This window comes from Leptidea sinapis, chromosome 33, assembly GCF_905404315.1.
Source record: "Leptidea sinapis chromosome 33, ilLepSina1.1, whole genome shotgun sequence".
Lineage (NCBI taxonomy): Eukaryota > Metazoa > Arthropoda > Insecta > Lepidoptera > Pieridae > Leptidea > Leptidea sinapis.
Window position 1 is genome coordinate 1,968,628 of NC_066297.1, and position 26,416 is coordinate 1,995,043.

At 33.0% G+C, this 26,416-nt stretch overlaps 2 protein-coding genes across 6 annotated transcripts in view; one reads left to right on the forward strand and one right to left on the reverse strand.

The window, feature by feature from the left end:
* LOC126974773 (epidermal growth factor receptor kinase substrate 8-like) overlaps window positions 1–22,330 on the reverse strand; it is a 53,765-nt gene extending 31,435 nt beyond the window's left edge. For 3 of the 5 annotated variants that reach the window (XM_050822445.1, XM_050822444.1, XM_050822442.1), the window contains exons 1-2: window positions 22,227–22,330; window positions 779–888 (exon numbers count right to left, since the gene is read on the reverse strand). In XM_050822445.1, coding sequence (XP_050678402.1) covers window positions 779–841 — 63 coding nt within the window. In that variant the 5' untranslated portion in view covers window positions 842–888; window positions 22,227–22,330. The remainder of the gene's footprint in view (window positions 1–778; window positions 889–22,226) is intronic. The other 2 variants (XM_050822443.1, XM_050822441.1) reach the window with 1 other exon arrangement.
* A 56-nt stretch (window positions 22,331–22,386) lies between these two features.
* On the forward strand, window positions 22,387–23,853 carry LOC126974792 (Na(+)/H(+) exchange regulatory cofactor NHE-RF2). The gene has a single exon (XM_050822473.1). It carries the CDS (start codon window positions 22,442–22,444, stop codon window positions 22,976–22,978), a length of 537 nt encoding a protein of 178 aa, XP_050678430.1. The 5' UTR covers window positions 22,387–22,441; the 3' UTR covers window positions 22,979–23,853.
* Window positions 23,854–26,416: the final 2,563 nt, after the last annotated feature.

Consider the following 26,416-nt stretch of genomic DNA (forward strand, 5'->3'; position numbering starts at 1 on the left):
AGTAGACGTCTTTTGGTTGAAGTAATAATTATGATGATTATTATTCAAACCACACAAAACCACAGGCAACGTGCGGATGCACTAAAATACTTAAACGTGCTTCACTTATTCGGTACTTAAAATCATAATTAAATCGAAAAGTACGTAACAGTACAAGTAATTAAACAATTAAAACCAAATAAAGACTCAGGATAAATCTACGCGGGGCTAATGACAACCGAATTGTTCTCTAAACAGTAAATGTGTAAATAAATATTTTTTTCAATTTAGTTCTACTTTCAAACAAAATTTTACATCGTCAAGAAATTTGGCAGACCACAGATTAAAATATTTTAGTGTTACTTATATTTGTTCATAATCACCGCATTAAAAACTATTGTATGGACAGCTACACTCAGGACTTAGCTGAACAAGGGTTATTAAAAACTCCAAAAACGTTAGCACTCCTTATGAAATAATAGAAAAAATTTTGGCCAGCCATAGCCATTAAATTTAAAACTTTCCAAAGCCTTGATCGGGTCATATTGCCCCTCTTACAACAAGCTTGCGGTACTGCGTATCCTGTTCCTTGACTTGTTGCTAAAAATGATTCTTCAAGCGACCCGGTACTTGCACCTCTCTTTCTCGCAGGGGCGTGCATTAGTTTTCTAGCAAGGTAGGCACTGTTCGTTGGTATACAAGAGCATTCACCAACTCCCTCCCATCGTTATCCTAGGACCTAGAGGGTAGCCCTTTCTCCTTTGTCTGGGCGCAAAGAAGAAATCCGGGACTCCATTACCTGAGAGTCTGCGCCACGAGAGCGGCTCCCAGCGCTCGCACCACCACTCCTCATGGCCATCATTCTTTAACAGCTACCAAACATCTTCTACTCTGCTTCTCTCGGTCAGTCTGAAAAAATAAAATTACCCTCAATAATTAAGGCCGCTATCCCAAGAAATCGCCAAAATAGCGTACAATTGAAACCATTTCTTAACGGTTTGCATAAAGATTTTATTTTTACAAAAAATACATTGCGAAAAAAAAAACACCATAATACCCCTTACTTTTACAGTTGGAGCCTATTTAATCATTCAATCTAGATAGAAATTCTATGAAAAATTTCTTACTGTTTACCAATACTATTTAAGATAAGAGAGGCTTGGAAACTGCATGTAATTATTTCTTAACAGATAAATATTTTTCTTGAACAATCTTTGATTAATAATACTTACTAGATAGACAATAGCTAAGAAAGCGCGACCAAAATATGTTCGAACCTTGTTGCATACAAGTATAGCTATCAGCTAACATAATATTGGTAATTTAAAAAGATCTACTGTATTCTAGACTATACATATTAACAAGGCTGACTAAATAAAACCTCTTTACACCCCACGTACTCTTTTTGTACATGATAAGGCGTATATAGTACCTCAATATAGTTTATTCATAGGCATTAAATTGTAACACGTATAAGCCCATATCTAGTTTAATCTACTCTATGACCCAATAGCTTTACAGAGTATATAATATAGTATCGTACGTCAATATAGTTGTTTCATAGGCATTGAATAATAACACAAATAAGCCCATATCTATTTAAATCTACTCTATGACCCAATAACTTTACAGAGTTATAATATTATAGTATAGTACGTCAATAATATAGTTGTTTCATAGGCATTGAATAATAACACGAATAAGCCCATATCTATTTAAATCTACTCTATGACCCAATAACTTTACAGAGTATTACAATATTATAGTAATGTACGTGAATATAGTTGTTTCATAGGCATTAAATAATAACACAAATAAGCCCATATTTATTTAAACCAAATCTATGGCCCAAGAGCTTTACAGAGTATAAAATTTAGTATCGTACGTCAATATAGTTGATTCATAGGCATTGAATAATAACACGAATAAGCCCATATCTTTTTAATTCTACTCTATGACCCGATAGCTTTACAAAGTATAAAATATTATAGTATCGTTCGTCAATATAGTTGATTCATAGGCATTGAATTATAACACGAATAAGCCCATATCTATTTAAATCTACTCTATGACCCAATAACTTTGAGTTATAATATTATAGTATAGTACGTCAATAATATAGTTGTTTCATAGGCATTGAATAATAACACGAATAAGCCCATATCTATTTAAATCTACTCTATGACCCAATAACTTTACAGAGTATTATAATATTATAGTATCGTTCATCAATATAGTTGATTCATAGTCATTGAATAATAACACAAATAAGCCCATATCTTTTTAAATCTACTCTATGACCCAATAGCTTTACAGAGTATATAATATAGTATCGTACGTCAATATAGTTGTTTCATAGGCATTGAAGAATAACACGAATAAGCCCATATCTATTTAATTCTACTCTATGACCCAATAGCTTTACAGAGCTACATACCTATTGCACTCACGCAATGAGTGTGTGTTGCCACCCGTCCCTTTCTAACCTTTATCTATTTCGTTGAAAGATCGCATGCGTAATACGGAGAAATTGTATGTGAAAGTGCGGACGTGTAATACTTATCAATAAGAAAGGCTTCACTATATTATAATTAACATTAATTTATTTGTTGTGGAGATTGTTAAGAAGTTAATTAATTAAGCTGTTTTGGTTTGAGTTTAGCTTTCAGTTTTAGTTCTCATACACACTAATAGTTATTGATATATCTTTCTTTTAAATAATCTTTTTAGAGATCTTCTTTATATCAATATTCATTCATAATTTACTTATTTCTGCCTCACGTCAGCCTTATATATCGACAAGTTTTATTGGTGCGGTCAATGTGTAACTATGGAGTACAAATTGAGAATGCGTTTATGTCTTTTGTATGAATATTTGTGAAATCACTTATTTGCATTTGGGAAGTTCGAAAGCGGACCCATAAGTGCCAAAAAGTAAATTGCATTTTATTGGCTTCGGAAAAGGTATGAACTAGTAAAAATATTGATGATTAAATAACAAAAAATTTTTATTTTCATATTTATCTCTATGTAGAGATTTTGGCTTGTGTATTAAAATATTTTAGTTTTATTTTTTCTTCTTTTGCGTTTATTATAATAAGAAAATAAATATAGAAAATAGAGTTATAAATCTTAATATATATAAATCTCGTGTCACAATGTTTGTCCTCAATGGACTCCTAAACTAATGAACGGATTTCAATGGGGATTACTTCATGGAGTGCAGTTTAGTCAAACTTAAGAGATAGGATAGTTTTTATTTCGATTTGGGACCCATAATTATTTTTATTTCCAATATTTGTTTTGTTTGGACATATTTTCTGTGAGAGTATTTTTGACGCGCGGTTTGACAGTTCTGCTGTGAAACAATTTCATTATAACAACAAGGAGCATATATATATATATGTTACAATGAAAAATTATTGACAAATTCATCAAAAACGGTATTTTATTTATTATGTACAGAACAACGTCTGTCTGGTCAGCTAGTATATTAATAGTTTCGGATATAATTTTTACAATATACATAATTATAATTCAAATATAAATATTTTTATTCAAAATAGGATTTTAAAATCACGTTCAATTAGAACGTCATAAACTATATATACAAATTAAAGTAACAAAAATTTATGAATGATGCGGGACTCGATCCCGTGACTCTCGGTTTCCGTCCAAGCGCTCTTGCCAACTGAGCCAACCGTTCGAGTGACGTATGGATCGCAAATCTTTGTATGTATTGTTCTAGTCTCAAGTTGTGGCGAAAATAGGGCTTCAGACCTGAAGGAACGGGTGCAAGAAACTCACCAGGCTACTTTTTTGAAATAAAATTTCGTAACAAAAAATGTCTGAGCCTGAGTCCCCTAGTCACGAGTCATATATCGCCCACATTTAAGGGAAGTTAACAACCCGTCCCACGACTTCATCACAACTATTACCTAAATATTCAACGCAATCTTCCCATTAAATTACATTGATCTAGATCAGAGTTCCAATACAAAGGTCATGCTAAAAGTTAAATCTAAAAAAAAACTCTTTTGAAAGCTGCCGAAATATTATATTGAATTCATATGTTTTTACAAAATGGCGGCTATTTTAAAAGTGCGTGTCGTGCGTTCATCAACGGAGAAAAATTTCGCTCCAAGATTTATTACGGCTTTCGTCTGTCTTAATCACCGGCTTAATTATAATTAACTTCCAGAATGAAGCTCTATCTCGAGTCATGTATAACTGGTTTGATGAGTTCAAATCAGAATGGTCATTTTAATTTATTTTATTAGCTTTTCTAGTGTTGCTTCTTGATAGATACATATAGATAATATTCATAAAAAAGGCATAAAAGGCATATATTTTCTCAAAATAGATTCCTTTAGAATTCTTTTTGATGTCATTTCTGATAACTACTAGATACCACTACCGCTTCGGAAACAAATGGCGCTCTGAGAGAGAAGAAGCGGCGCAAGAAACTCTCCCAGCATTTTTTTTTGCGCTCTTATCAATAAAAAAATACAATATTGTACAGTCATTTCTATCGCTATAAAATAATCACAATCTAGTCCCAGGCTGTCCGATCATTTAGATATTCAGCAGTGGAGTAATAGGATTTACGACAGAGCCATTTTTTTATAAAGCATTTAATTTATTTATCGATAATGCCTGAACAGTGGCTGGGACTTTATTATAGAAGTGTATACATTTACCCTTAAAGCTATTATGTATCTTATGAAGCCTACTAGAATTAGTTACAAGCAATCCCTTATTTCTATTGTTATAATAATGAAAATCACTATTAAGAGCATACATATATAGATAGTTTTAAAAACCTACTATGAGGACATCTAGTCTTATTCTTAATGCTGACACGAAAAATATTTGAAATATTCACGCTGTAATTTCTCCTATTAACCTTTTATATTTATTTATATACGATAATTTATATTTATACAGTTTATTCTTTATTAGTTTTTATGAAATATTACAAACTAATTTGTGATGTATATTATAGGTATTATCCAAATGTTTTAAGTTTTCTTAATATTTGTCTTTAAACAATTCGACGCGTGTTTCGCCTATACACGAGGCATCCTCAGGATATGTTGACTCGCCAAACTCTAAAGCCAGCATATTGGCGGAATTAGCACTAAAGAAAACTTAAAACATTTGGATAATTATTGATTTCCGCAAAGTAACGCCTACTTCTATAAATTTTATTACAGCTATTGTTAAATACTCAATTGGATTGAAAAGAGTGGCCGTTGAGTTTCTTGTATGTTCTTCTCACGAGCTCTACTTTCCGAACATATAGTAGATTTAGTAATTTAATGGAAATATTTATAGTGACGTTGCAAAAGTGTTTAGGTTAAGCCTAATTGAATAAAGTTTATCTGACTTTAACTTTGAACCGACTACAAAGAGCTGTCATTAGGTTCTAACACAAAGAGAAGCTTCGTTTTGCCATCATTATGTACTATTATTATATATTCTTTGGTTTTCCTAAAGCTTAAATTAAAGATGGCTGCATCGCTGAAACAGTTATTTGTCGTATAACCAGAAAGTATAAACACATACGCTTAAACGTTTCGCGGACGAAAGGTCTCAAGTATCGGGAATTTCATGGCTCTTCTTCTTCTCTATTGAAATTTGGATATTTTTTAATTACAATAGCTTTTTGTACCATTCCTGAAAACGTGCTCTGCACTTAACGTCGCGTTGGGTTAAATAAAATAGTAATAAAAATGTAACTTTTACGCAAAACCTAATTTAAAGATAGAATAAGTTACAATTGCACGCCTTTTAAGACTTTAAAAAGTGGTTTTTTTTAAATCCTATAATTTTAACTTCCTATAATTCCTATAATTTCATAATGGTCCGCTAACTTTAAACAGCCGCTAAGGTGTGTTTTTTCTAAGGGTAAGTGTATATACTATAGCATTATCAAATAAATTGATTGTTTGTCAAGTAGATTGTAACAAGGCAGTGCAATAGGTTATTGAAATCAACTTGATATACTGTGATAGCTGTAAACACGTCGAAAAAAATTGGCGAACTTTTAGCCGCTACTTTCAGCAACGTACGCGCACTAAAACAAAGTAACTTACATTTCGCGAGTGCTAAGATATAGCTGTCATGCACACTCAATTAAAAAAACCTGGGTAGTTGTCATGCATTTTACCAGTGAGAGGCTGCTTTGCACAGGATGTCGGCTAGATTATGGGTACCACAACGGCACCTATTTCTGCCGTGAAGCAATAACGTGTAAGCATTATTGCGTTTCGGTCTGAATAGCGCCGTAGCTAGTGAAATTACTGAGCAAATGAGACCTAACATCTTATGTCTCAAGGTGACGAGCGTAATTATAGTGCCGCTCAGAATTTTTATGTTTTTCAATAATCCTGAGCGGCACTACTTTGTAATGGGCAGGGCTTATCAATTACCACCAGCTGAACGTCCTGCTCGTGTCGTCCCGTAAAAAAAATGTAATGTTCTATAAATATCAATGAAAAAAATGTGATATATCAGTGAGAAGTCCACAACCTTTGGTTCTAACCAAAGGTTAACTGGTTCATGATATTATGGCGTAGAAGTTTGCATTGAATAAGGAATTTCTAATTATATCTGATAATTAGAGGTGACACCATTACTGTACTTAAACAACATTATTTTTGTATACTAATTAAAACACGAATATTGTAGAGCAAACATTACAAATACCTTTTAAATAAAACACTTTTAAAAAGATTTAAACGCGTGTTATTGTAACTTTGCTTTTACATTAGATTTTAGGGTAAAAGAAACGAAAAGAAAGAAATTATTAAACAAAAACTAAGGAAATATTTCCTAGGTAATCTTTGATCGCATTTGTAATTAATAAGATGGTCATGGGATGCCTGGGAAATGTTTGAAATATCTCTTTTTTTGGTTGTTTCGTGTTGAAATAAATATTGGTAAGGTACATATTATTATCTGTAGTTGATTTCTTGTAGGTATTAGTATGTAATTAATGTAATTGTAGCCAATTGTTTCTTTCTATATATTTTAATAATTGTATGTAGGTATAGAATTGAATGTTAAGATTATATTTATTTTGTAAAAAACTGAAATAAGGCGTAAACTAAGATAATGCATTAAGGACAAACCTCTGTGGTTTTTACAATTATCTTATTTGTTCACATTTTGCAAAATATGCATTTCGATAAATAAAAAAAAAAAAAACATTTTTATTATAATTTTAGAAACCCACAACTTTACATACCAAATATACAGTATACTCTGCCTATTTCTGTCGTGAAGCAGTAATGTATAAACATTATAGTGTTTCGGTCTGAAGGGCGCCGTAGCTAGTGACATTATTGGGCAAATAAGACTGAACATCTTACGTCTTAAGGTGACGAGTGCAATTGTAGTGCCGGTCAGAATTGTTAGGTTTTAAAGAATCCTGAGCGGAACTGTATTATAATGGGCAGGGCCTATCAATTACCATCAGCTGAACGTCCTGCTCGTCTCCTCCATTAAACTAATTGAAATTAAGTTGAACTTAATTTGAATTTTTACTAAGGCAGTCCTGCCTCTTATGTCGTAGTATATAAATCCTCTTTGTTTTGAGTGAGTTATAAAGCTGTATGTACACCAAGTACGTGATTTGGAAGCCATAAAAAAACAAGTACTCGTACGCTTAGCGACGGCCATTTTTTGTGATTCAAGGTTTAAATGGCTTGTTGAAAATATATTAACATGGATGAAGTGATAATCATTGTTGATTTAGGATTAGCGAAGCCATTTCGTACCTCTATGCGTGACCTTGGAACTAGCTTTAATATAGACGTGGATCTTTCTCTGCGTATCTTGGGTAACCTTGAATACAATATATTGAGTTTCTTATTTTTTTTTACAAACCTGTTATACAATAGAAAAATATTTACCAAAGGGCGTGACAATAATTATAACATACTTCTGAACCGACAGACTTCTACAGTTCTGTATATAGAAAAGAAAATGATCTAAGTTTTCGGGAATAATGTAGTCTAAAGCCATGGGAAATGTATCTAGTCAAAGTTACAGAAACGTAATTCCGAATGATTTTATAATATAATGTCGCGTACGAGTAAAAAAGACTCCGTGTCACCTTATATAACAGTGAAGCACCAAAACAAGCCGGTAAACGAGTAAATACATAGCCCCACGCACACACTTGCACTAATACAAGCTGACTGGCCGCCATTATGAGTTTTGCCATCGTCTGTGACAGATGTTTAGACAGATTAGTTTGCGTCGCAATATTATATTTTAAAAATGCCGTCGTACGTAGTGAAAAGTATAAAACTATTTGTGGCCATATATTATGATTATTTAAGGGAGAAAAATTGTGTAACTAGTATCCCCCGTAGCCGCACACTCACTAGCATAAAGGTGCTTCACTTGCAAATATCACGGCGCGGGGTCCTTCTTTTTTTACTCGTCCTTGTATTATGTAAGTAGTTACAAAAATAAACCATTTGACAGTATCTCAACAAAAAAAGTTACAACTTACAAGTGGTCATACATTGTTATAAAAAGTAGTTTAAAAAAAACTAAAAAACACGCTGTTATACAAATGATTTAAGTTTTCTTTAGTGTTAATTCGACACGTGTTTCGACTCTACTCGCCATATCATCGCTTCGTGCCAGATTTTGGCGACTCAACACGTCCTGAGGATGCATCGTGTAGAGGCGAAACACGTGTCGAATTGTTTAAACACAAATATCGGCGGAATTAACACCAAAGGAAACTCAAATCATTTGTATGGAATAGTTTTATCAAATTAATGTATTGTCATCGGTCCTCGGTATACCTACAAAGTTTGAAGGAATCAAGCCGTTTAAAGTGGGTCTAAATCGCGCCCAAATGAGTCGGTTACAAACAAACATACAATACAGGTGAAGCTAATAAAAAGCATGTAATGATAAGGAATTATATCGTATTTGTGTAAATAGCTTTTACATTACTGCTTTATAATTGACAATTCTTAAAGTATTAAAATGGATATAGTATCTTATTAGAAGATACTATATATATATGTATATATAGAAGATATATGTTTATATAGAAGATCTAAAGATACACAATTTCATAAATACAGTTATTTTGTTACATCTCAAAGGGTTTCGTTGGAAGCTCCCAGATGTCTTATTTTATTCCGACACCTCCATCAAATAACATTAATGAATACATATACCCCCTTATTCATAATAGTCTGCTAACTTAAAACAGCCACTAAGGAGTGTTTTTTCTCATTCTGACTTAGGTCAATAGAAGAAGACAGAGTGAGAATTAATAATGCTTTAAGTTAGCATTAGCGAACTACGCAACTTCAATGCAGTGATAAATACTGATATTGTTTCGTCTTGTTTGTCAAAGTACTATCTTAGAATACGACGTGAACACGTCAAAAAAATTTGCGGAAACCCGTAAGCCTCTATTTTCAGCAACGCACGCGTACTAAAACAAAGTCACTGACTTATCGCAAGTTTAAGACGCAGCTGTCATGCAGGCTAAAGTAATAAACCTGACCTGTTATCATGCATTGCCTAACAGCCTTGACGACCTGTATAGCCGAGTGGTTAGCGATCCTACCTACTAAGCTAGAGGTCCCGGGTTCGAATCCCGGTAGGTGTAAGCATTTAAATATGATGAATATGGATGTTTGTTTCCGAGTCTTGGATGTTTTAATGTATTTATGTATGTTTAAGTTAGTATTTCCCAGACGAGACAAGTAATTTTTAGAAAATCTTTGAATACAGAATTACTAACTTTTAAAAATAACATAAAGTCTTCTTTCAGTAAAATAGCCTATCTTCGATATTTAATGTACTTTCCCTTCATGTCCCATAACTTTGGGACATCCTGTATATATACTTAACTTGGGGCAAGATAATTTGTGTAAAAAGAGTTTTTTAATATTAATTATTATTATTAACAGCAGGAGGGTCACTGTAGACACATAGATTATCTCAGATTTTACTAATTTAAAAGTCACCATACTGACCCATCTGACGTTGTCATTATCAATGACAATTTTTTGTTCAACATTCAAGGTCGAAACCGGCGGGCTCGAATACAGTCGAGGTTATAAAATTTTATGGCTTGCCATAGCCATAAATTTTCATAAGTTACACCTTTTTACGAACGAACAGGTGTTCAGACAGTTTATAATATTAAAATTAATACTTTAAAAAGATTAAAACACGTAAGTACATAAATTATAGCTGGTTTATAGTGTTATTTGTTAAAAAGTATTAAAATATAGGTAATGTTTATTTCTTAGATCATTTATACGTCTAGATAGACTGATAAAACGTCGAAAAAAAATAATGAGTTTAAAGTTAACCTCTATTTTGAGCAATTCACGCACACCAACGCTAAGAGTCACGCACACTAAACTAATATTCCTGGCCTGTTTTTATCGGTTGTCTAACAGCAAGAAACTCTTTCTAGGCATATAAATTATCTAAGGTAAATTTTTCCGGAGGTTTCGTTGTCTTTTCAATAAATTGTTTTCAGGGGTGCTTTAGGTTGATAAGAGTTGAGAGAGATATACAACATTTATATTATCTAAATTCAAAATATTAAAAAAAAACATAATAACCATTCTGGGCATATTGATCAGATTAAAAATATAAAATAAAATTAAGCAACGAAAGTATCAAAAGTGGCAGTGAGTTCCTTGCCACTTCTTCTCATTAAAACTAATAATTTTCGAAGTGGTGGTAAATGGTAAAATACGTATCTTTGACGTTAGTTAGATTAATTTTTTGACCTTAGTGATTAAATGAGTTTTGTTTATGTGTTTGTAAAAGAAAAGAAAAATAACAGGTATGTGGTAAGTTAATATTAAATAAATATACTAGTGGACCCAACAGACGTTGTCCTGTACACACGTCTTAAATTTGCAAAATCTGTCCAGCCGTTAGGAGGAGTTCACTAACATACACATGAGCAGGAGAGTTATATTATATGGACGGAATCGAGAATCTAAACCAATCTCAAATTCACTGAAACAAACAAAAAAATCATCAAAATCGGTCCAGCCGTTTAGGAGGTAGTTTAATTGTGAATCTAAACCATTCTCGAATCCACCTGAAGACACACACCAATCTCAAATTCACTGGAACACACAAAAATATCATCAAAATCGGTCCAGCCGTCTAGGAGGAGTTCAGTGACATACACACGCACACAAGAATTATATATATAAAGATAATTTAATAAAAATACAATTTAACAAAAAACCAATCGAATCAGAACTATTGCAAAATAATAATATAATGTGCATTAAAAAGTAGAAAAATAATTGCTTTTTCTTCAACAAATCAATAATCAGATATATTTTCAGAGTTCTGCTAAGTAAAATGAAATGGAAAATATTAGACTTACCTAAAAGTCAATCAAATAATTAAGATAATATAATATAGTTACAGTTATTGTTAGTAAAAATCCGCAAAGAATCATCAAAATCGGTTCACCTAGTCGAAAGTTCTGAGGTAACAAACTTAAAAAAAATACAGTCGAATTGAGAAACTCCTCCTTTTGTGAAGTCGGTTAAAATTTTTTTTTATGACCCATTACAATGCAGTGCTGCTCAGTAATATTGAAAGCCCAAAAATTCTGAGCGGCACTATAATTGCGCTCGTCACCTTGAGACATAAGATATAGTCTCAATAATTGCCCAGTAATTTCACTAGTTACAGCGCCCTTCAGACCTGTAAACACAGTAATGTTTACACTTGACTGCTTCACGGCAGAAATAGGCGCTGTTGTGGTATCCATAATCTAGCCGGCATCCTGTGCAATGGAGCCTCCCACAGGTAGGTTTTCAAATCACAGCAAAATGAGTATGTATTTTGATTAAAAAGTTCATAATATACATATAATACATAAATAAAATAAAAAACAAAAATAGCCTTTATTTCTCCGAAAATTTACAAAAATGTTAATAATAAATAAAATGCATAAAAATCTATATTATATATCTAATTTCGGAGTGCGTATTGGCAAGGGCCTCCTCTAATTCTCATGTACTCGACCAAGAGCCAACCTAGTCCAGTGTGTACCAAGAGTATAGCGGAGGTCGTCTACCCAGCGTCTTGTGGGTCGTCCTCGGTTTAGCTTACCATCCCGTGGGTACCAAAGGTAAACTTGCTTGGACCATTTTTCAACATTAGAGCGTAGCATGTGGCCTGACATTAGTTATTTATGCAACTGTTGTGTAATAAGGGGTATTAAAACACGAATGTGGATTAATCTAACGAGGCGAAGCCGAGTGTGATAATAGTATCACATGAGTGTTTTAATACCTAATTATCAACAGTTGCATACAAGACTATCTACATCCATAATATGAATCCTTTAACAGATTCTGAAACTGTTAGCTACTGCTCACATTAAAACAGCCAGTCCTAGTAGTAACCTAACATTTTGATTATATACAAATAAACTAAGTATTAATGAAAGAATTGTTTATTTTAGTAGTAATTTACATTTTGTATAGGGCAATAATTAAAATACACTTGAATATTTCATTCTTTTGCAGCGTTTAAAATGAATCACTCATTTTTTGTAAACAAAACTATAAAAATATCGAAGAAAAATGGCGTGGATTCGAATAACCTACTTTTTTTTTTACGGCGCGCGACGTTCTGGTAGTGTGGAACGTGCGTAAACGAAAATGTTCTTTTTTTAAATTCATACAGATACCACGCATCGAGCATTAAGAATGTGGCTGTCTGTTAAAAAACTTTGAGCATGAAGGGATTGAAAAAAAAATAGGAGTGTTGTTATGAAATTCAGTACAACATTACAACACTCGTTTGGATTATGTAATGGTTATTAGAACATTGGGTGTTTTAATGTTGGCAATAAGCTAACTGTTTCAGAATCTTTAATAGAGGAACTAAAGCATGGGTAAATATTTAATTAAAACATAAATATATAAATAATATATACAATACTATTAATGTATGTATTATGAAATATTATCAGCATTTTTGAAACGCGTCGATAATACCCTCATCACATCGGAATGTCGTGAGGTTGCATTACTCATACTTTGCGAATATAAATTTAATCTCTATGTACTTAAGACAACAAATCGCGTGTAGTTTCATTCACAACACACAAACAAGCTTCAATTATAATCTTTATCCTTTTAGTATAGAGTTCAATTTCAAGTGGTACCAATTGTCTGACATACTGTTAATCTTATCAAATAGTTTGTTGTAGAACTGTATGTATATAAATGGACAATATAGTGGTCACAGACTTATAAAATACTAGGCTAACAGAGTGTGCGAGAGAGAAGACGCGAATCTATTTTTGTTTTTGTTTTTATTGACACACTCTTACACAAATTATCTTACCCAAAACTAGGCACAGCCTGTACTATGGGTACAAGACAACGATATATTTAATACAATATACTTACTTAAACATACATAAAAACAAATAAACATCCATGACTCGGAAACAAACATTCATATTCATCATATTATAAATGATTGCACCTACCGGGATTCGAACTCGGGTCGTCTAGCTCAGCAGACAGGGTCACTAACCACTGGGTTATAGGGGTCGTTATATACACTATTACATATATTACATCTATTGTTACTGGTATCAAATTTGATTGACAAGTCATAAACTGTCAGCCACGGATGGCAGTAGCTCCTAATATCAACCAATGTCCCATCTGAGCTATTATAATCTTGTATATAGGCGAAATTTACCTTCGTATTCTAATGTTATTGTTTCTCATTAAAACACGGATAAAACTACATTTTTTAAAATTGAAACCTAGAGTTAGATCGATTTCTCGCCCCCGAAACTACCTGTATACTAAATTTCATTAAAATCGTTGGAGCCATTTCTGAGATACAGATTATATATAATATACAAGAATTACTCGTTTAAAGATATAAGATATAGGTAACTTTTATAAATGATAGAATGTCATGTTTAAATGGTATGCGCGTTGTTAAGTAAGCATAACGCCTCCCCACTTAAATACCTCGAATATTTCCATCAAGGTCTTACGCATGTTATGGGCGCATTATAAGCCTCTAAGCGTGACAGCCTTAAATTATGTTCTGATCCTTATTGTCACCAATAAGAATTATGTATTGGATTCAAATCAAATCAAAATCACTTTATTCATGTAGCTCAAGGAAATGACACATATGAATGTAATTTTATCTCTTATTGTATTTACCGCCACTTCGTAAAGGGTTGAGCTAATGAGCTTAGAGCTCTTATAACGATATCACTGCAAAAAATGGTAATATAGATATTTTTCATATGACTAATATCAATAAATTTAAAACCGACTGCATTAAAATATTAAGATCTTAGTTATGTATGTTAAATATAAGAAGTAAATTATTGAATTGTTGTATATATTGTAGAATTTATTCATTTAATATCATCATTTTTGTTTAATTCTTCAATTCTTTAATTTTGTTATGTTTAATTGTTCAACTTTATTATTCTTTTCGCACTATTGTAAATGTTGTTTACACCTGTAAAGACATGTCATATTGTACTATCCCTTGTGTACTTGATAAAATTTTAATTTTATAATGATGTGTTGTTGGTGTAACTATCTAAATAAATAAATAAAAATGAGAAGAATTGGCAAGAAACTCATTGCCACTCTTTCAAATGAACATTTTTATCGTTTTACAAATCGTTTTAATTACAATTTATATAAAGTGATCAACAAATTATAAGTAACTACTTAAAATTACATTAAAATGTATTCTCTGTGTTTTGTGACTGAAATGTTTTAGTAAATATGAACAAGAAAGTAGGCGATAGTATAAAATTGACTATCGTGTTTATAAGAAGTGAGGGACAAATTTAGATTTTTTTATTTGTCTGCTTTTAGTTGGTGAAGTGTTTTTTATTTTATTTTAATTACACATTTAAACCAGTGGGACGCTCCTTTGCACAGGATACCGGCTAGATTATAGGTTCCACAACGGCGATTATTTCTGCCGTGAAGCAGTAATGTGTAAGCATTATTGTGTTTCGTTCTGAAAGGCGCCGTAGCTTGTGACATTACTGGGCAAATGAGACTTAACATCTCATATCTCAAGGTGATGAGCGCAATTATTGTAGTGCCGTTCAGAGTTTTTGGGTTTCTCAAGAATCCTGAGCGATACTGCATTGAATGTCCCGTCTCGTCCCTTATTATAAAAGAGAACATAAAAAAGTATTACTAAGACTGACTTAAGCAGACATAAATTATCTTTTTTAATTCCAACGAAACATACCGATCTACGTTCACACAATAAATTATTAAATAATGATACTAAGTATTATTTAATACGAGTCCAGTGAAACAGGTTTAAAATCATTTATAATAATACCATACTATGATACTTTATAATAAAATAACTTAACTGTGGTCGAGTTGGTTACGCAATGGAATGATAAAATAGATTAATGTTAGCATTATGAAATCACTATCTGTAATATTTGTGAAACTATTTGTAATACTAATTTAGTTTGAATAGCACAAACGTATATATAACTTATTTTGTCGACTCTCTGGCTTCTTCTCATGTCCAAGTTACGTCAGTTGGTGCTGGGGCTGTTGCTATGACCGCCGAAGACAGCAAGCGTCGCAAATATGTCGGTCTCAATGAGTTATACATCTTTGTGCCGTTTGGTGTTAAGACACCTGGCCCGTGGGTCCCAGAGGCGTGGAGAATGTACAAAGTAGTACTATCTTTGCATCATAATAGGGCAACTGGCAACCCAAGCGCTGGCAGCTATTTCGGTCAACGGATCAGCCTAGCTATACAACGCGGAAATTCTGCTAGTGATCTTGGTACGCTTCCCCGCAATGATAGTTTTAATTTTATGTAATCATTTCACACTAAATTTTTGTTCCATTTTATTTTACAAATAAATTAACTGTTTGCATCACTTCAAACAGATATGAATTGCAACACACCAAAATGATTGGTTTCCTATCTTTGAATATGCATTGGGTGCACAATCGACTATTTCGTGGAACGAATACTAAAATCGTTCAACGAATTTCATTTTTATTTTATTTTCCACAATACTGGGATGGTTTGACAAAATAGAAAATTATAAAAGGTGTATGTATATATGTAAAAACTCCTCTGATAATGCTACAAATAACACTGAGTCTAGTAGTCTAGTCAAGAAGTGCCTTTTTTATCAACTTTTTTCAGCAGTCTCCGAAAATTATGATTGAGGTGTAATTGGATTCGGAATGGCATCTAGATGGTTTTCGAAAAACAATGAAGTTCCGCAAGCAAAAATTACAAAAGTTATTAACAATTAACTAAAAAAGGGGGTTTTGTTTTTGCAAATATCTCATAAATTAATAAAGATTTTTCAAATTTGAAAAAAGATTCAAAAAGAGGGGGAAATTTCTTAAAAATTCGTTTATAATTAAATATTAGTTTATAAATTATAGTAATTTCAAGTTTGTAAATTATAATAATTTTAAGAATGAAAACCAAGGTAAGAATGACGAAATTACGGACAACGAATTTTTAACTATTAAAAAGAAAAACAAAATCATGTCTGTTTTTGTGACAAAAAGTATAATAAGAAAAAAAATAAAAGGTAAAAATTTATTTGTTTATAATAAATTGTTTATATGTAATAAACAATGGAAAATTAAATAAAACAATTTTTTTACATCAAAAAGAAAAATAAATAATGATTTAAAAAAAATGGTTCCTTAATGTCAATTAGAAGTGGGAGAAAATAATTATATATACATTATAAAACAAAATCCTCCGCCGCGTCAATCTGTCTGTTCGCGATAAACTTAAAAACTACTGCACCGATTTTCATGCTGCATGAAAGCACCGGTAGTATATAATTTGTTATGTTTTTGTATATATGAAGATTGGAGAAAATTGGAGAGAATGTTGGAGGTGTCGGAAAAAAATAAGCCGAAGGGAACTTTCAAAGAAAACTCAGTCAAAGCCCTTTGAGATATAAAACAAAATAATGTATGGTGGAATTGTGTATCTTATATAGGTCTACAGAAAAGTCTGCAATGACATATGACTATCTATAAAGGATAACATATTATATGCATCACGGACGAGTAAAAAAAGAAGGACTCAGCGCCGTGATATTTGCAAGTGAAGCACCGTTATGCTAGTGTGTGTGCGGATACGGGGGATACTAGTTACACAATTTTTTCTCCCTTAAATAATCATATACAGCCACAAATACTTATATTGTATCATTTTTACACTTTTTCACAACGCACGACGGCATTGTTAAAATATTTATTGACACGCAAACTGATCTGTCACAGACGATGACAATTCTCATAATGGCAGCCTATCGGCCTGTAGTAGTGTAAGTGTGTGCGTGGGGCTATGTATTTACACGTTAATCGGCATGTTTTGGTGCTACACTGTTGTGTAAGGTGACACGGAGTCCTTATTTTTTTACTAGTTCGTGTATATCCATTTTTTTTTTCTATTATCACAGAACAGCGTCCGTCGGTCCGCTAGTGTCTTATATTTTGCATATTTATAATCCTTATTTGTAACAAAAAATTAGACAAATACGATTCAAACTACTCTGATGTTTACAAGTTACTACTTTAGCATAGTCCAGCTTTATCGTTAGCTCGATACGTAATCAAAATAGGTAATTATTTGATAAGCGATTGAAATCAGTTTATCGAAGATAAAATTGTTTTAGAATTGCTGTAAATGATAAAATTATTATTCGTAGAACAAATGACATTATTATTGAATAAACAAAGAACATTTCTTAATAATTAATTGAATAATCTACACGTTCCTAACCGACAGTTTTAATTTGTATCCTTTTTCGGGGAGAATAATTTAATAAGGCGCTAAATCAAATATTTTAGTTTTAATTGATACTCATCATTTTTAAATATTATATTAAAGTCTTACCCCCTTATTCATAATAGTCTTCTAACTTAAAGCATTGCTAATTTTCACTCTGTCTTCTTCTATTGACCTAAGTCAGAATGAGAAAAAACACTCCTCAGCGGTTGTTTAAAGTTAGTGGACCATTATGAATAAGGGGGTAAACCTTTTCACTGAAAATTAATTCAGTCAAACATTAACTGTACGTATTCTTGTGGTGGTTTGATGCTTTTGTCAACTCTACTATTGTTTCTAAATTAGTATAATTTCTAAATACTTCAAATGTTTCGAATGATATTGTAAATTGATGCTTCGACTGTAATTTATTGTAACTTTTGAGTATTAGTTGCATAACTTTTCATAGATTGTACCTAAAATATTTGTAAAATGATGAAGCTGTAAATATTTGTTCAATCGGGTAGATTTTAATTGTGTTTCATGCAACTTCTTCTAAGCTCAAAACATTCGCAGTTGTAGAAAATGATAACATGTTGATGTTCATTTCATTTTTGTGACATGAATTAATAGCTTTGAATTGATTTGATTAAAAGTATTTTGTACAGGTGCTTTGTCATGCTAATATGGCCTCTGATGTAGCAATGGCCCTGCATAGTTCTATCTATACTGTGTTGGCTTAACAATATACACGTACCTATATAATATTTCGGTATGTATATACCTACACAAGGTCAGCAATAACTCGCTCCTCAGTTCTCTCTCTATGATTACTAGCATTTCATTGATCAACTTTATAGCTTTGAAGGAAATCAACGTGTTTTGTACACTGCACTGTACAGTTATTAAATAGTATCATAAATACTGAAACGTTTTCTTAAACACATATTTGTTGTCACTGATCTAAGCCACGTTTTTATCGCAATGGCAAGTTTGTTTACCAATATTACCTCATTTGCAATTTAAACACGGTTTATGGTTTCAAAATTGCTGTCCTTGAAGTAAGCCTTTGGATGCATTTAGTAGCCCACGTAAAAATTGAAATAGAACCCTGTGGGTTGTGAGTAGACAATTTTGCTAGGCCAGACACCATTGATACATTACTCGACATATAACGCCCTTTAACTGACTTCATTTTGCAGATGAAATAGTTATATTCTATCGAGGATAATCCACGAAACTTAGGAGAAATTATAATAGATTTAAACAAAATAAAAAATAGAAAACTAAAAGTTAAGATGAATATAGCTTATTTGTATATGTGAAAGAATACACCACTTTGGCAAAGCAAAGACTCATAATCAAGAATGTAACCAAAAGTTTCCCTGGATGTTAGAAGAATTGTCGTTAGAGGCCACTTATTAAGAGCCAAGTATCCTTAGACGACACCATAAAGGGACAAACTCGACCCGGTTAGTACCATGTTCGCACTCTCGATAAACTAGTCTTTAGTCGCCTTATTCCAGTGGTCGAAAAACAATTCGGATTCTGTGCACACCGTGAATAGAGCAAACCCACCAAATACATCCATTACGATAAGATCTAGAAAGGAAGTAATACTGCTCAGCTGTATTCCTCGATATAAAAAAGGCCTTTGACCGCGTATGGCAAGAGCCGTCTATATAAACTAAAGCTACATGCACTGAATACTGCTTAATTAATGATGTTTGTATGTTTTACTTGCTTGACAGAGTTTTTAAGTTTCATGAGAGGATTATCCCGCATCCATTGCCTGATACAAGCACGAATGCGCCAGGGTTCATTGATAGGTCCCGTCCTATATACAATCTATTACGCTGATCCGACGTTGTAGGACGTTACAACATGGCTACCTTCAAAAAACGCGCGTACGCCTTTCTGTAATTTCGGCAACGCTCCTGTGATTTCCATGGTGTGGCAGCACAGTGATAATTCCTTGTTTAATAATACTCGGAAATCAATAAATTATCTTAGTATAAGTATTACGATATGATCAAGATCATTACTATTCAATTTTAGCAATGCTGGAAAGTGAGCGGGTTTTAATTAGAGTTAAGACATTAAAAGCAACATATTTGAATAAATTTTGAAGCAATCGTGGAATGCTTTGAAGATTCATCTCGTAATATATTAATGCAAGGTTGTTGCTTTGCTTCTATGTTCATTGTATATATTAAATTTATAAGTTAATACTTAACGACATATAGATAATAAAATAAATATAGTAATAAGTTTAACTATATAATAAACATAATCATTACTAATACCATGAGACATATTGAAATAAATATAAAATAGTATATAAAAAAAACTTAACGAATTATATGCAGAGATTGGATCTACTATGCACAGGACTTATCTATATACAGATTCTATATGTCAGAAATTTTTCCCAGACAATTCGAGCAGCTTTGCATTGCGCGTGGTCATAATATGGTTCCAGCTGATACTTTTTTCGGAAGCCGAGAGATGGTTTGCTGATCTTTAAGATGCGAGTATGCTTTAACCTTTAAAGATTCCTAAGTCGGGAGCAATGCAGGCGGTAATTGATTGCACAAACTGGCTGTGTCAGGCAATTAGATTCCGGCAAAACGCGCGACTGTCAATGCAATTAACATGATACGGGTGAAATAAAGCATTTTGACGTATCCGGTTGTGAAATGTCAACCTGAACAACTTGTCAAAGAGTAAACCCATTCAGATATGGCTTTATCGTCGATAGTTCTAGCCGTCTTTCTTTATATTATTTAATTGATGCCATAACCAATGAAAAGCTAGGTATATTACTTTAGTGACAAGCTACGTCTTACACTGCCGATTTGTATGTCAGTTTGTATTAGTGTGCGTGCATTGCTCAAAATAGGAGTCAACTGTCAATCTCAATATTTTTCGACATTTTCACAGCTGTCACAGTCTATCTAGAAGTTTGAATGATCTAAGTTTACTGATATACAACATTTATAAAACAAAGTAATTAGTTTTTCTCGTACATTGCAGTTAGCATACCTACTCTTCAAATAAGTTTAAATTTTAAATTAAACTCATCATTCTGTCCAAAGCTTAAACAAGTTTTAACAAGTAAAAATTACATACTTTTATACTGAGCAGCCATTGAATTAACATATCCATTTTATAAACCAATAAGATACTAAATACTTTAAATGTAATTAATAAAAAATGGTTGCCCAGATAAAACTTGGAATTTTAACCACGTTTACGGTTTATATGGTATTATTTTTATTTATGTAGCAAATATTTAAAGTCAAAAGACTTCAAATATTATTTGAAATCAATTCAAATGTAAAATAACTTAGGTATAGCATGCTACAAAGTGCTTAGCGCCATCTCTTGGTTCTGTGAAGTAAACTATAACTAAACCAAAGAATGCTCAAAGTATTTATATTTATATATATATATATAAAATTATTAGTGGTTTATATATATCAAAATTCTTCACAATAATATCCCATGAAATAGTCATATTATCATACAAAAAGGTTGATTTTTGTAAAGAAAACCTAAATAATTAATTAAAATGATTATAAATAAAGACTTCTTTCATTCTTAAAATAAAATGTATTACCTGTTTCCAGCGGAGTATAATTATTTATAAAGAATTAATAAACTTAGTGAATGTCAAACCAATCAATTATAAAAACAATACATAAGCCAATGTGAACTTCCGATTGCGTTTACAATGATCTAATTAATTTCCTTCACGTCCTCATGTCTATAAACCAACCGATGACTTAGACGAGTTATCACTTCACATACCGTTATTTTGTCGCATTATAACCCTATTTTTCCAAAGAATTAGCTAATGCAATTGGTATTCATCGAATAATATTATCGTTTTTAACAATTGGATTACCTACTACCAAGATAAATTGCTGCAAAATATGTGTTCTATTTCATGAGATTAGTTTATTACTTCTCAATTTCTTAAGCTTGTACTATTTTGAAATAAATCTTGAATACTGAGTATCAAATAGCAATATATAAGTGTATTTGTGGTCGACTAGTGAATACTATTAATGATCAAAGATATTAGTGTGATTAGGGTTAACTTTGACAATAATTAGGCTGTAATAGTACAAAAGATGATCGCCGGAGCAACGACCGAGGTGGCCCGCCATCTGTCGGACAACTTAACCCGCCACAACACAGAAAGAAACTTACACGTTGGACACAACAAACTTCTTTCAATCTAAATTCCTATATTAATGCCAGTTGTAGTACCCGTATGTGTGATTCAGGGAGTGGCGAAGGGAAAGCGGTATACTCCACAAACGACCTTATTCACAACCGACGCAAGCGCCGATTTACCAAAACAAACAAACCCAAAAACTATAACCTATTTCCGCCAAAATACTCACCAGTTTTGAATCTAATAACTTGCTTTCGACACACACAAACACGCGATATACTTCGCACTTGTACGGCGATTCGGCGAGTACTGGAAGCCTCTATCGCTCCCTTCCCCCGCGCCCGCGCCTCAGTCAAGCCTCCACAATCTACAGGTGGCAAGAGGTGAGCGGGTAGTAGTGCCAGTTAGTTGCCCATAGCGCTTTGCATCGACCGCGCGTTAACAATGGCTGCCAATGGGTCTGCGGCTACCGAGTCGCGACTCTGCCACGTGAGAAAAGTACCCGACTTCGACGGTTATGGATTCAATCTCCACGCGGAGAAGGGAAAACCCGGACAATACATTGGCAAGGTCGACGATGGATCACCCGCGGAAACAGCAGGCTTACGCCGTGGTGACCGCATCCTTGAAGTCAACGGTCACAGTATAGCTGGCGAGACACATAAACAAGTAGTGGCGCGGATTAAGGAGCGCCCAGACGACGCTGAGCTGTTAGTCGTCGCTCCAGCTCCCGGAGAACCAGTTCCCGTTGATTTGGATGTGCCCGAACGTTCAGCGAACAACACCTCTGCCGAATCAACGCCGAGTCAAACGTCTTCCGGCTCAGACAGAACTGACGGCGCATCTCCGGAACCGCCGCGTCTAAATCTTCAGATGACTGCCGCAGAGATGCGCGCGTTTTTAGCTGCTAAGAAGAAAGTTGATCCGAAAAAGGTGCCAATGGATCTAAAGTCCAAGTTTGATATAGTTAAAAAACTGTGAGGTGTTTGTTGTTTCTCGTTAAGCACCCTATTGTAATGTTTAGTTCGTAATGGAAACACTGCTGATCGGCGCAGTGACAGGTGCAATGCGGGGTTGCCAAACCGCGGTGTGACGTCACCGCTAGTGCCGCGACATGTTTGTAGTGAGAACGTAATATCGGACTGAAAGAATGAGATAACACGGAACTATCAACTAACATGTGAAGCCGTCTTTAATCTATCTTAGTGCGTAACTCTAATCTATATACACCTGTAAATTAATACTTCGAAGTTTTCCCTAGCAACGTACCTGTATTCAATTTCGCTGTTAAATTATTAAGGTATTTATGATGCAACGCTGATTAGTTCCATGTTTTAGTCCATTGTTTTAGCCCGATTAATGTACAATTTGTATTATAATAATTATATACGCGTACCTAAATATTCTAGCAAATTATTGTGCCTATAAATTTTGCCATCAACAGTTGTACATACTATATGTAAAGTGCGTCATTGTAAAGCACTAATGATGTATTTATATTATTCTATAGAAAAGTTAAGACGGAATGCAGCATATTAAAAAGCGTAACTAATTTACGTCAAAATGGCGGACCGTTATTGTGTTCAGATATAAAGTTAAATAAATTGCGTAGCAAACTATATTTACTGTAGTTCTTTTTATTAATTATTAACATAATATGATGTATGTTGGTCATATTATTATATTTTAATTTAATTTATAGTATGACCTGAGAAATTTTGCACAAAAAGTACGTCTGACTGTGAAAGACTTAATTTAAACAGTTTGATTTTATTGAATGATTATACAGTTATTTAAATAGGTAAATGTGGATTAAGTGCAATTATTGTTGAGTATAATAAATATGTTGATAATAATATCGTTGTTTTCTTATTGATCCAAATCACTCGAAAACTCTCTCTATTTTCAATAATATACAATTATGATTTTCTCTATATTAATAGAACTAGTAGGTCTATAAAATTAAAAATTGTAGTCTATGATACAATCTTAGATCATTTATACGTCTAGATACTTTGAGTTGTGAAAAAAAAAAATTGAGTTTCGAACTAGCCTCTATTTTGAGCAATTTGCGCATACTAACACAAATTTTCATACAAATCGCGAGTATAAGACGTAGCTTGTAGACGCTAAACTAATATTCCTGGTCTGTTTTTATTTGGGTTGTCTAACAGCAAGAGACTATCTAGTGCTACTCTAGGTAAACGTATAAATTATTTAAGGTTACGTCGGATGGTTGCTAGATTTTTTTTTAAATATCATGTAAAAAATCACAACTTGTCCTCGGTATATTTAGTTTAAACCTAAACGTTCGGTTATTATTACTTTAAATAAAATAATGTTTGTATAAAAAATGCAAAAAAATATAATAATAATAAAATTATTTTAACCTTTGAATACGACTCGTACGACCCGGTCACCTGCCCTCGCTCTATGATCAAGGTCACTGGCGTGTATAAACGCCTTAACTAATATTATAAATATGATTATCAGTTTACTTGTTAGGCTTTACGCCGTAACTAATTAATTGCCTTAGATAATTTATACGTCTAGATAGTCTCTTGCTGTTAGACAAACCGATAAAAACAGGCCAGTAATATTAGTTTAGTGTGCGTGACAACTACGTCTTACACTCGCAATTTGTATGACACTGTGTTATCATCCGTGAATTGCTCAAAATAGAGGTTAGTTCTAGCCTATTTTTTTCAACGTTTTCACCGCTGTGATAGTCTATCTGGACGATAAATGATGTGAGTTATTAAAATTAAAATTTCACACACATTGTCATATATGGCCATAGGGTGCATGATCTCTTCTATACCTTACATACGTGTATTTGTTTGTACATGTAAGTACACAAAAGGCAAGTCGAAATTAACTCCCAACTTTTAAGAGCCGATATAGCATCTCTTAATCCCTGGTGTTCTAGATGTCTATGGGTGTTTGCTTTACCACATCCCATCACGTGAACCTCTTGGCCCTTTGCTCTCTCTTATATAAAAAAAAACTCTATCTGTCTGTTATTCTATAACAGGTTACCTAGCTATCAAATCAAATCAAAATTACTTTATTGATGTAGGTCAAGGTTTTACACTTATGAATATGTTTACCTTTAATGAGAAGAAGTGTCAAGAAACTCATTGCAGCTCTTTCAATTCAACATTTACAGCTTCATGGTTTTGCAAATCATTTCAATTACAACCAATTTATTCCCATTTTATGTAACCGGATTATAATGGCTAGGGCGTATAAATTACCATCAGCTGAACATCCTGCTCGTCTCGTCCCTTATTGTAAAAAAAAAGAAAAAAAAAAACTACTGTCCCGTCTAAATGCATTCCGGTAATCCTGACCAGATCGGCATCTTGTGGGGGACCTACCAACACTTCGTCATCCGGTACTTGGTCGCCATTCGAGGACTGTTCTGCCCCACCTGCCACTTCAGTTTCGCAATCATGTTTAAACGACTTTATAATGCCCTTAATGATTTGTACCTGAATGGAGGTAAATAGTTTTGAGTGATTCATTCAACAGTTATTATTCATTTCTCGGTATTGAACCATTTATAATTATAATGAACATACAAGGTCCTTGATACGTCCTGAAGATATCACCACCTCACACGCCACCACCCCATCACAACCTCCAGCATAATATAATAATATCAATAAGACATCGACGACCAAAAGTTTCTCCGGTTTCACTCTTTCACATTACAAGTCTTTGCATATAACATTCTCCAACAGTATACATATCTTGCATTTACAATAATATTTATTTATAACTAAAAAAAATTTATGCTAGAAAAATGAACCTAAAATTAAAAATCTTACAAAATATAATATAATAACTAAAATATATAATTAAAAGTTCCCCCTTTGAATAGCTAGCCTAATTCTTTGTCCGAGGTAGCTGCCAGCTCTTCGTTCTCATGTGATGTAGACTATACTTTTTGCTATTTCCTTAAAAAGCCTTATAGCGCTAGGACCCCACGGCCCCCACATTTTATCTGTATAAGCTAATGTCAGCGTCGCGTCGCTCGGACATTTTTTGACGATTGGGAGTCTAGTTCGCCAATGGACAAAATTCGAAATGTGTCCATATATTATTATTGGGGTTGATCAAGTTAACAATTACTGTAAAGTAGAACGTGTCCTTGTTTAGTGCGTTTGCTTTTTGTCTTTGTAAAGAAATGTTGTCAGATACCTACTAGTCTTTATATATGTAAAATATAAATGCAGTGTCTTGATGTTTGTTTCCAGTGAACTCTTAAACTAATGAACGGATTTTAACGGAGTTTACTTCATAGAGTACAGTTTAGACCAATTTGAGAGATTTTTATTTCGATTTCGGAGCCATAATTATTATAATTTTCAAAATTTGTTTTGTATATTTATATGTTATATTTTCTATGAGAGA

Excerpts from the sequence above, each read along its gene's own strand:
- LOC126974792 (XM_050822473.1), top strand. The coding sequence starts at position 22,442 with ATGGCTGCCAATGGGTCTGCGGCTACCGAGTCGCGACTCTGCCACGTG.